The following is a 13,196-nucleotide window of genomic DNA, read 5'->3' on the forward strand; positions in this document are numbered from 1 at the left end:
GAAAACTTGGTAATTTGATATGATATGCTGACTGTGCATTGTGCAAGCACAATAATAATTATAATACTTTACAGATTACTATTCGAGTGATTTTTTTTTAATTAGCTGCCCTCGTCCAGCCGTACGTAATTGTCATTATTATTATTAAGCCTGGTCCACAGCAGACTTTTCGTCAAATTTAGAATTCGCACACTTAACACGTTTGTCGAATTATGTATTAATAATGTGCGTTTGTGTAGTAGGACGCTTGTCGAACGGTTTTTTTTTCATTTTTAAATAGTAGACTCTGAATATAATATATTGTAATGTTTTACGAACGCAAAATAATAAGCGCCACTACTGTTTAGCTTTATTAATAATATAATATTAATATACCAACATCAATCATCAGGTCACTAAGTTTGTTTTTTTTCCAACAAAATTCGTTCTACCTGTGGAAACTCCTCGTTTATGGAATCGATGCTCTATCACGGTGTATATATATATATTTTTTTTCCGTTAGTATCGAGAACCGGAGTATATATATAGCTTATGGAGAGCTTACCTATCTCGCTTAAAATTACCTTTTGATATTATACTAATTGTGTTCGCTATTTTTTAGTTCGATATACCAATTGCGCTCGGTCTTTTATGGTTCAATAAACCAACTGCGCTCAATAAAATAAAACATATCTAATAAACGTCAATATTAATAATATTTATAAATTATACATCCATACCTAATAATACACATACACATATAACTAAAATTTAATAAATTACTTTCATAAAATTATAGTACATTATTACACCTAGTATATACTTTTATAAAAAATGTGTATTAATAAATTAAATATATTTTTTCAGTTAGTAAAATAAATTACATAATGAACGTTAATAATACTTAAAAAAAAATGCATACGAATATAATTTAAATTTAATGAACTACTATCATAATATTATGCTACACTACATCTAGTATATACTTTTATAAAAATGTATAAACCTTAGTTGTTGAGGCTTTAAAGTAATAAAAAAAAAAAAAAAAAAAAAATGTATAAGCAGCGCGACTGATATACTGACCTAAAATACAAATTTTGATTTTTGCGCAACTATAGTCCATGCCCAGATTATCCAACAATCATTCCGAAACCTCTCAATTAATTAACGTGACTCTACTGGATATTCTGCTGTGTTTAAAAGTGTGTTACCATAATAATATAATATCACGCTGATACGACCAATCAGTGATGGTCCCAAACGACGCAGGTCAAACCATTAGCGCATAATGGGGGAGGGGGTGAAATGATCTCCAGAGTTGAAATAATGTTTGCTTACTTTTTATTCACTGATGAAGGAAAACCTGGTGTCTCTCAAACATCTTCTACCTTTTTACAAACTGAATTATAAACCTCACCTATTTTTCATGATTCGTCGTCATTCTTCGCCGTGCTAAAATGTGCAGCACACTAAAACATGACGTGTAAAGCATTAACAATTATGGAAATATATAATATTTTATACTGTGCAGTGTGTGATTCTATCCATAATATATTATCGTTACAGCTGATCGAAAAATGGATTAGCGGTGTGATATCCAACAGAAACGACGGCAAGCCAACGGATCAAACGCAAGTGACATTGATATGGGCCGTTGCGGTGTCGATATTCTGTGTCGGCGGTATGGTCGGCGGTTTGAGTACCGGCTTCGTGGCCGAGAAGTTTGGTCGCAAGGGTGGTTTGCTGGTGTCCAACGCACTGGTCATCCTGTCGGCTGCACTCCAAGGTAAGCGCAAATCGATCGATGCATTTTACACAAACGAACAAATAACAGTACCTGCGATAGTTGCAATATTATTATTAGTGCAGACGGTTTTATACTTTTCGACAAAAACTCCTTTCCGTCAAAGATATCAATTTATAACCTGTACCTAATTAACTGATATATGCATAAACAATACACATAGGTTTATGCATTTGACGGTTGTTGTCGATAGATAATTAAATATATTAACACAATACACTGATGATGATGGCCTATACAGCGTATATACAACACGCTGTAAAGCTACATTGTTCTTAACCAATGAATAAAACATTGACATTAGTTCACTGTCTTAATCTAATGGTAATTTATTCAAATATAATTTCTAATTTCTCTTATATTTAAAATATATTATTACATCGTATCCAACGTACCAAGTCCCGTACCGTTCTTTCCAAAGTCAGGGTCGACTGGTGTTATTAATGTTATTTATTACATATTTACATGTATTATAGGCAGTTGTACGAGTTTTATCCACTATGAAAACGTCAATAAAATTTCATATAATTTATCACCTACGCTTTAAATTACATGTATATTAAATCCCAGCCAACTGATTGTAATTTTTAACACTTAATAATAATGATGTTTTATATAATTTTATTTTCACAAAACCTCCAATAATCGTTTCTATATGCATTGGGTAATTTTTAACTTTATTAATTTGAATAAATATTAACTTTAAAATACTATAGGGACCCACTTAAATAAATCGAGTTTAATAAGAAATGTAAAATGTATTAGGTACTATATGTAGGTTAACAGGTTCATTGACAAAATTATTATTCTTAAATTCGTACGTTGACGAATACTTGTCACATGCTACCGAGTCAAGTTGTTTTTATACCGACAAATTTATCTGTGTGTACAAATAATGGATGTATTATTTTTTATATCATACCGAAATATCGAGTGAACCGAATTAATTAAAAGTCAGAATGAATATTCTATAGAAATTATATTATAATATTAACTTTTAAACTCGACGTTAATACGGTCTTTGTATAATAAGTGACATGAACACTTTATTATTTAACACCACCCAGCTGTATTATAATTATAGTTATATTGACCACCTCTTCGGCACGAATGATGAATCTAAAAATGTTCTGAAAAATAATAAGTAAGAATAATGTGCACACATAACGAAAAACGATCTCGTCAAGTCACAGGGTATATGGTGGGCTTGGGCTTACAGAAAGAGACGGTTGTTCAGTGCTCATGATATCATTACAATGATCGATAATCTATAATAACATTATTCTAAAAACGGGACAAATCGCAAGTTTGAATCTAGTCGAACTCGCATTTCAATATTCTGCAGTCATCGTGGCACTAATATCTGTCAAAGGTTGACTGAAAACGAAAATTCAACGTTCGTAGCGAAACGTTATTTAAATATCCAACGATTAACTGAAACTGTCGTCAAGAGCACATGCACGTATAATATTATTATAATTACGATAGTTGTTGTTGTTATTATTATTATTATTATTATGTAGTCGATGGCGGTGTACAACATAATGTGTTACATTTAATTTATAGCAAGTCGATGTTTATACGTAACGTCCAATTGATGTTAATTGGGTCCATTTGCTGAGGGATTTCCTCCCGCATCTATAAATTATGGTTCTTTCTTACTCCATAATGTATACGTAATGGAATCTAAAAAATTGATTATACTTATTAACCGGTCGTTTAAATATTTATTTGTATTATTCAAAACGTCACTTGCTATTTTATTATCATACACCATAAGACATTATGGTCGTATAGAATTTTATAATTTTTTCATTTAACAAATATGGTGACAAGAAATATACGTGCTGTCGCATCTGAAGAGTGTAACATTATATACAGAGGGATTATTTTAATATGCACATGTTATTATCCTGTATACATTTTTGTATTTTGAATACCTAACAAAAATGTGTTTACATTGTAAATACCATGTATGCATATACGTACGTCGTACATGCAAACTTCCATTATGTTTTTTCAAATCAAATTATGCATTTTTATTACATTAAACAAATTCGATTTCTTTTCACTCTCGATTAATACCAAAAAAAAACCTTAAACTGTATAATATTCTTAAATAAGAACATAACCTTGCATTATAACTCTGTCTGAATAATTTATCTTTTTTTTTTTTTTGATGAAAACATTGCAGTACCTACGTATTTTGGTATAATGTCTTGTTAATCGTAATGATATATGTGTATATGGTATAGAAATTATGGAATTCCCACGTATCGTAAGCATGATATCTATTCGAATAGTTTATGATTTATATTTATACATCTATATCAGACGTTCTCAATATTTTCTGATTCGCGGCACAGTAGGGTATTTTATATAATGACACAGCAATGATAATGTTTATTTTTATTTTTTTATTCGTCATTGGCGAGATCACAGTATCAAAATAAAAATAAATTCAACGTCACAATATTCACAATATTGCACAAAATATCTACTCACAATAAATTTAATATCTTTCATATACAATTTTTTGTAAAAATTGTGAAAAATGTGTATGGTTCTGATCTATTTTAAATAATTCCATGGGACGCTGACTCCAAGTTGATTTCATCATCTTTGGGAACCTCTGGTTTACACGATAATATGTCGATATATATATACGTACATAATATTATAATCTATACGATAATTTTAGTTAAAAAATATTATCCCAGGTTGAAATTTAAAAAAAAAAAGTAACGAACGTCGCTCATGAATTATTAATTTATATGGGTGTACGACCCGTAAATATTATTATCAATTTTTTTTTGTTATACTTATTCGAATAGCATACAGCGCGTTGTACGCATTCGTTTTCGGGCGAGTTCTATATAAGTAATATTTTGATTATTATTACTATTTTTATGATTTATAACGTTTGATATTTTTACGTTTTTAATATAAATATTTGCAAGTCGTCTGGCAACGCAATAGACGACGAAAGAATTAAATAATATTTTCTCTGTAAGAAATGTGATACACGTGTGTTTGTTATTTATTTGGGTTATGCATTTGAAAGCTAATTATTATTATTTAAAAAAAGCTAAAAAATCTACGAAAAAAATTATCTCTCGTATACTCTATTTAAAAAATAAATAAATATTTCAGTAATATTTTCATAATTTCATCTAGTGATACATTCGAACAAAATAATCAGTCAATTTTAGTATATAAGCAGCATAGATACTGCAGCTTTCTACTTACGTAATATTTTTTCAGACCAACTATACGCACGTTCCTTGTTTTTCTTTTTTCTTTTTTTTTTTTTACAGCGATGAATGGGTGAGGGGTTGAGCGGGGTTCTGAAGTCCAACATTGTTGGCGGCTATAAGTCTAATACCAATATAGATCTTCCATTGTAATTCACTCGATGACTTTTACTCGGCGTGCGCATAATATATTCTTGCGATTCGCAAGCATCATCAATATAATATGCTCGTACGAATTATCATCAGATTCCTGCAATTAACTATCTATATGTAATAATAATATGTACGGCGGTATCATATAAAATTATGTACCTGTAGTGTGTGCATGTGTGCTACCTATAGAAAACACAGGCACGTGTGTGTGTGTTTATTTATTATCATTATTATTTTTTTTTTGCCTACACGCGATTTACGTGCGAATGCTTTCACCACCCATGTTGACCGTTCGCCAACGTTATTCGCCATTTAAGGCGCGGTGCCTTTTAACGTGCAGCACATGATTGCATCTGCAAGGAAAGTGGAAACGTTTGACGTTCTTAAGTGTTTTTTTATTCAAATCGTATCAAATGTAAATCGATACATTTCCATGTAATTATCATATACTTATAGGTACTGATTCTACCGAAGTGCGAATTGTATGGCTTTGAATATAACGCAATTATTATTCTGCATTTATTATTATATACGAAATAAATTTTAAATCAACCTGCAGCAGCAACAGCATTATACTATACATTTTATTATATACTTGGAAAGATTGTTTGTTGTGTTTTCTGAACATACCCATTACCCATAATATATATTAAAATCAATTATTTCAAAAACCATAAAAATGTTTTTCGATAAACATATATTAACTTTATTGAATTTATATTGTTTTGTCTACTTAGGCGTCTCAAAGATGTACTCGTCGTATGAACTAATCATCATCGGACGATTTATCATCGGTATCAACTCCGGACTTAACGCTGGATTGACCCCAATGTATCTGGCCGAGATCTCTCCCATGAATTTACGTGGATCCGTAAGTGTACTATTTTCATGAACTGCACTTTTCGTATACGTTAACTTTTATATGTATAAAAATATACATACTTAATCATATATATATATATATATACATCATTTTTGATTTTTGATAATTCAACGGCTGAGCACTAAAAGATTTTTGTTTGGACGGTTTATACAGGTCGGAACCGTTTACCAACTGGTCGTTACCATTTCGATTTTGATTTCCCAAATATTGGGTTTGGACTACATTCTGGGTACAGCTGAGCTTTGGCCCATACTATTGGCCTTAATTATCGTGCCAGCCATATTCATGTTCGTCACGTTGCCTTTCTGCCCGGAATCGCCAAAGTACACACTCATCAATAAGAAGAAAGACATCGAAGCCGAGAGAGGTAACCATAATACATATGTACTTAGTATCTACCCACCTATTATGACGTATCTTCGTGTTGTAAAGTATGCTTTTTGAAATTATTTAAATAACTTTTAAAGCTTAAATTTATCATACATATTGTGTGAGTGATCTAGCAGGGGTACCTGACTAATATCGTTTTTTGATCTATAGTCTTGAACTATTACATTGCGATTACAATAATTTCAATATTTGCATACATAAACCTAATTTTCATCAACGTTTTTTTTTTTTTTTTTTTTTTGTAAATTACGTTGACTTAAGTACATTATAATTTTCATATAGGACTGCAGTGGCTGAGAGGAACAATCGAAGTGCACGACGAAATGGATGAAATGAGAGCCGAAAACGAAGCGATGAAGGTCATCCCACGAGTAACTCTTCGTGAGATGTTGTCGAATCCGATGTTGAAAACTCCTCTTGGAATTTCTGTGATGATCATGTTGTGTCAACAATTATCCGGTATCAACGCTGTAAGTATATACACCCATAACTTCTAGTTGGTATGGTATGAAACGTTCGAGTATAGGTATACACAATAATATGTATTTTTTATATTAAATATAATTATTATTCATTTGGTATAGTGGTCCGCGAAATTGTATATTTTGTCTTAATATTATATTATTATGTCGAGACACATGTTACGTGTGTAACTTTTTTTTACATCGTGTCTTTCACAAACATTTTTCTAAAGTGTTTGGCTTAAATTTTAAACAAGCTATCATTATACAGTCGAAACTGTACACTAATACATCAAGTTACTACCATCGTTTCTAATATAAGACTATCGACCGGTCGTTTGTTCTGTTATTTATATCCAACACTCGAACGCTTTATAGTCAATTTAAAATGATTCTGTGACTCAGACTCTACTGCTGCACCCTATATACAATAATAGTAAAACTTTTTATTATTTCCAGGTCATGTTCTTCTCCACGAAAATCTTTAATATGGCTGGGATGAGCAATGATGGAGCCAAATACGCCACGCTCGGTATGGGTTCACTCAACGTGTTAATGACGCTGATCTCTCTGTTTTTGGTCGAACTCACCGGCCGCAAGACTCTGTTGATGATTGGATTCTCTTCCATGTTCGTCGTCACCGTTATGCTTACCATCGCTCTGATGTTTGTGGTAAGTACATGTTTACGACATTTAGATTTCAGCCATAAAATATGTTTTCTTATATATTAATCATGATTGTTTACGTATTATACTAGCAGAAAGTATGAGGTTTAAGGGATAGTTGGATATGACCTTATAATTAATATATTCAACTACGAAACTATTGGTTAGTCGGTTAGTTTAATTATTTATTTTTAGAATTGAATTTCGAAAATATCACAACCCATAGAGTAGTATAATATCATGACCATTTATGCTATTAAACAGAACATTAAATCAATGTGCAACCGCTAAATGCTTAAGTTGTATGATGAAATTTAAAAAAGCAACATCGAAAAAATTAATCAATTTTATTGACATGTTCAATTATTATGGCCATACAATATGATAGATGTGTACCATGTAATTAATCATGTCATATTTATTAAAATGTTAAAACAAAAATATTGAACAACGCAATTCAAAATTTTTAATCATTAAGAGTGTGGGCTGATTTATTTCTCATAATTCCGAATTCACAACTCTCTTCGCAGTGCTTTCAGCAAACAAAAAAAAAAACAGCCATCGAACGCATATTATAATACAATTTTATGAATAATTATCGATCGTTTCTTTTTGTCCAAACAGAATGCCAGCTCCATTGTGTCCGGCTTGGCCGTGGTACTCGTCATGGCTTTCGTCATCGCGTTCGCCGTCGGTCCTGGATCCATCCCGTGGTTCTTAGTGTCCGAACTGTTCAACTCGTCTGCCCGACCATTGGCCACCAGCATAGCCGTCGGAGTCAACTGGACTGCCAATTTTGTGGTTGGCCTGGGTTTCCTACCGCTGCAGGTAACAACTATATTGCACTGCTTGCACATAGATTTTGTATATACCTACGATGTTATATATATAGGTTAGGCTAGTTATGCCTGTCTGATATAGACCATTGTGGTATCCGCAATGGTGGTGAGGTTAAGATCACGAGGTTAACAACAGAAACTGATGTGTGTTGCGATCAACCATCGCAGGCGTACCTGGATGGGCGACCACCCGAATTTTTAACGATCTCTCCTTGATCCAAATTAATATTATCAATACTGTATTCATTTCGCTAGCAGAATCCATCCTCAACATTTAAAATGTTATCTTATTTTTCTCCATCGTCTAAAAGCAATGTCAGATAAAACCTCTCCCACCAACTTTATAAAACCATTATAATCAAATCAATACGCCCAGAATCTAAAATGTACAATAATTGTCAATAACTAATGATGTAATTCACAAATTTATTAATTCATACATAAATATCTCTTGTTTGCCCTATGTAGGAAATGTTGCAGTCAAACGTGTTCCTCATATTCGTCGTGTTGCTCGCGCTATTCGTGTTGTACGTGTACAAAAAAGTTCCAGAAACCAAGAACAAAACATTGGAAGAGATTCAAATGGGTTTCAGACAGGAATCGTACAAATAATCAGGCGTGCCCTGTATTACATAATAGTAATAATAATAATACTATGACACCTCCACCGAGAAAAAGATTCCTCAGCCAGAAGCTATATATAATACAAATACATATATTATATATATATTATATACGAGTACCTTTTTCATAACAATATAAAAATATTTATTTGGTAAGAAAAAAAACTTAAATCATTATACAGTTGTAATTAGATAATATTAACCCTCTCCCCCTTCCCGAGTTTATTATGTTAATAATCGTACATGTTACATATTGCACCGAAATCACTTTACTCGCCCGCATGAAATAATATTATATTTTATACCGAGTCCGTATTATTTCTGCGCTGCCCACAGTTTTATAGTGGTCATCATCAACCGAATTCGGTTCGCAAAAATTCGTCCCTTTCAGTGACCGTCGTCGTTTTTTCATTAGATAACATTTTATTTTATTCGAAGATAGTATGCGTTTTATGTTTTTTTTTCTCCATTAGCGTTATAAACATTTTTGCCAATAGTTTTAATACTCGTAAAATTGTATTTTATCACGGGTAATTATAATATTTTAATTTATTTTATTATATATTTTTTTTGTGTATTTTTTATGAAATAAAAGTGTAATTCATTTTATCATTGCATCATAATACTATCATCCTGTCTACTATTATTGTTCTCTCAATGGATATTAATAAATCGTGCCACTAAATTCTACCATAGTGGAGACCGATCAAAATATGTATCAACTATATAACTGTTTAACTATAATTTTAAAAGAGAATAATGTTTGATTGTAATTTAAATAGTCTAATTATTAATGTGTTATTTGCATAGTTATTTTTTTAACTGACACATTATTTTTATATACATAATATATATAATTCGTAAGTTTTCATATGAATCGTGATATTACTACTGACTTAGTAGTTAACAGATGATAATAATTAAATGTTAGATAAAATATATTTTATTTACCGATAGGGAAATTTAAAAGAGGTTGCATTTAACTACGTGTCATTTGTTATACAACATTATTATTTTTTTTTTTTAACTATTCATATTGTACATTTTGATATATCATAGTGAAATTAATATATAATATATCATTAGATAAATAATATTATAATAGTGTCCTTTCTAATACATAACATATTTTAACCGAAACGCTGAAATGAATTCAATATTCCAGTGTAAATTATTATTGTTTTTTTTTAAACTTATTAATTAGATAAAATACAAACACCTTTGAACTGGTATGAAATAGAAAAAAAGTATGATAAGATTAGCAACAATGTTTTTTTTTTTTTTTTTGGTATAACAATTAAACTACATACGAGTTTTATATTATGCATATTATATTATGAAAATTTAATTTCTGATATTAAGTTATATTTCAGTAACTAACACAATATTAAAATTTAGGTATACTTGTATATATTTATATATTATCTAAATTACAAACAATTTTTATTAGGCAAATATAATTTTACTAGTTTAATTTTAATTTTACTTAATATACTAATTAATATGATATTGGATTTAGAATTAGAATATATAGCCATATACAATATTTTTAATTTTTTATGTATATTAGTTATTAGACATCCATTTTAAGACAATACGTTTTATATTGGTGATCGATTGAATATAATTATATTTTTCAGTACGAACAATAAAAAATTAGTATACCTCTACCAAAAACTAAAAAATTTAAACGTAAGCCAAGTAAATAAAAACCATAATATTGTATGTATTATAATCCTAATTAAATAATGTATAATACTGTTATTTATAATGCACACATGTTAAATACAAGTACCCATGGGAAGTAGGTGTCTTTTATTTAAAAGGAAAAATATTTAATATTATTTCGAAAACAATAAAGATTTAAAAAAATATATTTATCTCGAAGTTCATTTTTTTCATATTATTCATACTTTTCTTTTTTCTTAACAATGAACCAATATAATTCTGAAATAATTAATTGAATGTGCTTATTTATTCTACGTTTTAGTTCGAAATTGAAATTGTATGAGAAACTAGTGTGTGAAAACTAATTATTTATTTATCCTTTAGAATAATACGTAGTATAATGGGTATGGGGTATATTATTTGTATTAATGTGTGAATATTATATTCTATAGATTCACTTAATTAGTACTTAATTAAACATTCAGTGCAATAGCTACCTTTCAGTTATAAACTAATAAAACATATATATGTATATATATATATATATATATATATTACTATATACTTAAACAATTCCTAAACGCAGTATGATAACCTATCAGTGAACTTGACATTTCAATGTGTTCTACATAAAAAAAATAAAAAAAAAAAACATGAAACAGAAAAACCTAAAAATAAAACAGTTATAAAATGTGAATTAGAGTTATTCTGACAAGCTACCTGGTCGATCATGATATTTGAAAAAACACAATCAAACTTGGAATTGGGTAAAATTTGTATTCAATCATTTGAAACACAGACGTATCAACGGGGGAAAACAGTGACTTATTTCGTGTCTAATTAAATTCAAAACTTTAAAAAGTTTTATTTTATATCACAATTTATGTTTTTTTCCGTATTAAACAAATCGAATCGAAATGTTTAATAAATGGTATTCTAAATCAATATGTATCTAATTTTTACATATGTACTGGCTAGACTGGCTAAGCATATATACACATTGAAATGTATAAATTAAAATACAAATTATATTTTTATAGTAGCGATAGCTTACTATAAACGAATAAACGTATCAATAGAATAATCAAGCGCGTAGTTAAATGTTATTATAAGTATGTTAAAACAAGTGATATAAAACTCTATTTATAATTATATTATTATAATATAAAGAAATATTTCGCATCAATAATTACGTTTATTTGGCAGGAGGTCTAAAATAACAGATTAAGTACATTGCATAAAGTCAAAACGTCGGAAATTAACGTGTGTCTACCTGCATACCTAAACAGTATTACGAAACGATATCATAATAAAAACGATATTAAAATAAAAACAAAATCTAATATTGAGTGCATAATATTATTATAACTGTTGCGATTGTATTTTTTTTTTAAATTTTTTTTTTTAAGTGTTATGTTTATTGTGAATGTACAAATTAACACTGTTTGCTTAGCTATTATGCAGTCGAGCTTCGATAACTCACGAACCTCAAAAGAGGATAATAATTAATCCCACTTATGCGTTTTTCGAGTTGTATGCCTCAAATGTAACTTGTAAACAGATCAATAATAGACAAGACGAAAAACGCATCGAATTATGAAGGCTTTTGAGTTATGGTGACTCGACTGTATTATAATATTTAAGTAAAATTTCCCTCGCTTAACTATACATTATTGGCAATGACAATAAAACTCGTTTGTATAATGTTATTATATACCTATACTGATAATCGTATATAATTATATATAATCCGTTAGTAAACTCTTATCGACACCTATTATTGGTGACTTAGATTATAACAATTATTTGGATTGATATCAAATAAATCACTATATTATATTATTATTGGTTATTGGATTTTGTTTATTTTGTGGCACCTCCCGGCTCCCTTATTTATATACTTATAAGTATATACATACAATTGATAATGATACTCTTATGAATGTGTCGAGTAAAATTATTTGTCTTTACGTAGATAAACTTACTATTTTTATTTGTATCTTGTGAACATGATGGTATCGAAGCGATAACTTTTTTTTTTAACTGCCTACACGTACTTACCCGAACCAATAGCGTAAATACGAAGAATACGAGCGAAAGTTCTCTGAAACATTTAATTCTCGAGGATACGTTGTCTGAATTCCAAAACGCATAGTCCAAACATATCGATTAATTTGTATACGTTTTATGTATTATATTTTCTGTGTATTTTTTACCTTGTAATCCCGATTTGGATATACCCCGTGTTGCAATAAAAATTAATTAAATTAATTATTAATTAATATCCTCGAGACCCGAGGAACGAATTTAAATAGCTTTCATTAAACGATTATGCGCTCTCGGTAGGTGACGTTTGATATTTAAGAACATTAAACACATAATAATTATAATGTGATGTTACATTTATCGAAAAAAGATTTCGTCCGGTTCACCGATGATGCATTTCTTGTGCTTATATAATATGTGTATAATATCA

The 13,196-nt window shown here is 29.7% G+C and overlaps 1 protein-coding gene across 2 annotated transcripts in view; it reads left to right on the forward strand.

Moving 5' to 3' along the window:
* LOC107168168 (Glucose transporter 1) overlaps positions 1–12,565 on the forward strand; it is a 63,561-nt gene extending 50,996 nt beyond the window's left edge. For both annotated transcript variants that reach the window (XM_015517482.2, XM_015517483.2), the window contains 7 exons: positions 1,546–1,765; positions 5,928–6,061; positions 6,227–6,440; positions 6,746–6,933; positions 7,384–7,596; positions 8,215–8,418; positions 8,898–12,565. In XM_015517482.2, coding sequence (XP_015372968.1) covers positions 1,546–1,765; positions 5,928–6,061; positions 6,227–6,440; positions 6,746–6,933; positions 7,384–7,596; positions 8,215–8,418; positions 8,898–9,041 — 1,317 coding nt within the window. In that variant the 3' untranslated portion in view covers positions 9,042–12,565. The remainder of the gene's footprint in view (positions 1–1,545; positions 1,766–5,927; positions 6,062–6,226; positions 6,441–6,745; positions 6,934–7,383; positions 7,597–8,214; positions 8,419–8,897) is intronic.
* The last annotated feature ends 631 nt before the right edge of the window (positions 12,566–13,196 follow it).

Source organism: Diuraphis noxia, unplaced genomic scaffold (assembly GCF_037042655.1).
Source record: "Diuraphis noxia isolate RWA-SAM2 unplaced genomic scaffold, SU_Dnox_SAM2 contig0005, whole genome shotgun sequence".
Taxonomy (NCBI): Eukaryota; Metazoa; Arthropoda; class Insecta; order Hemiptera; family Aphididae; genus Diuraphis; species Diuraphis noxia.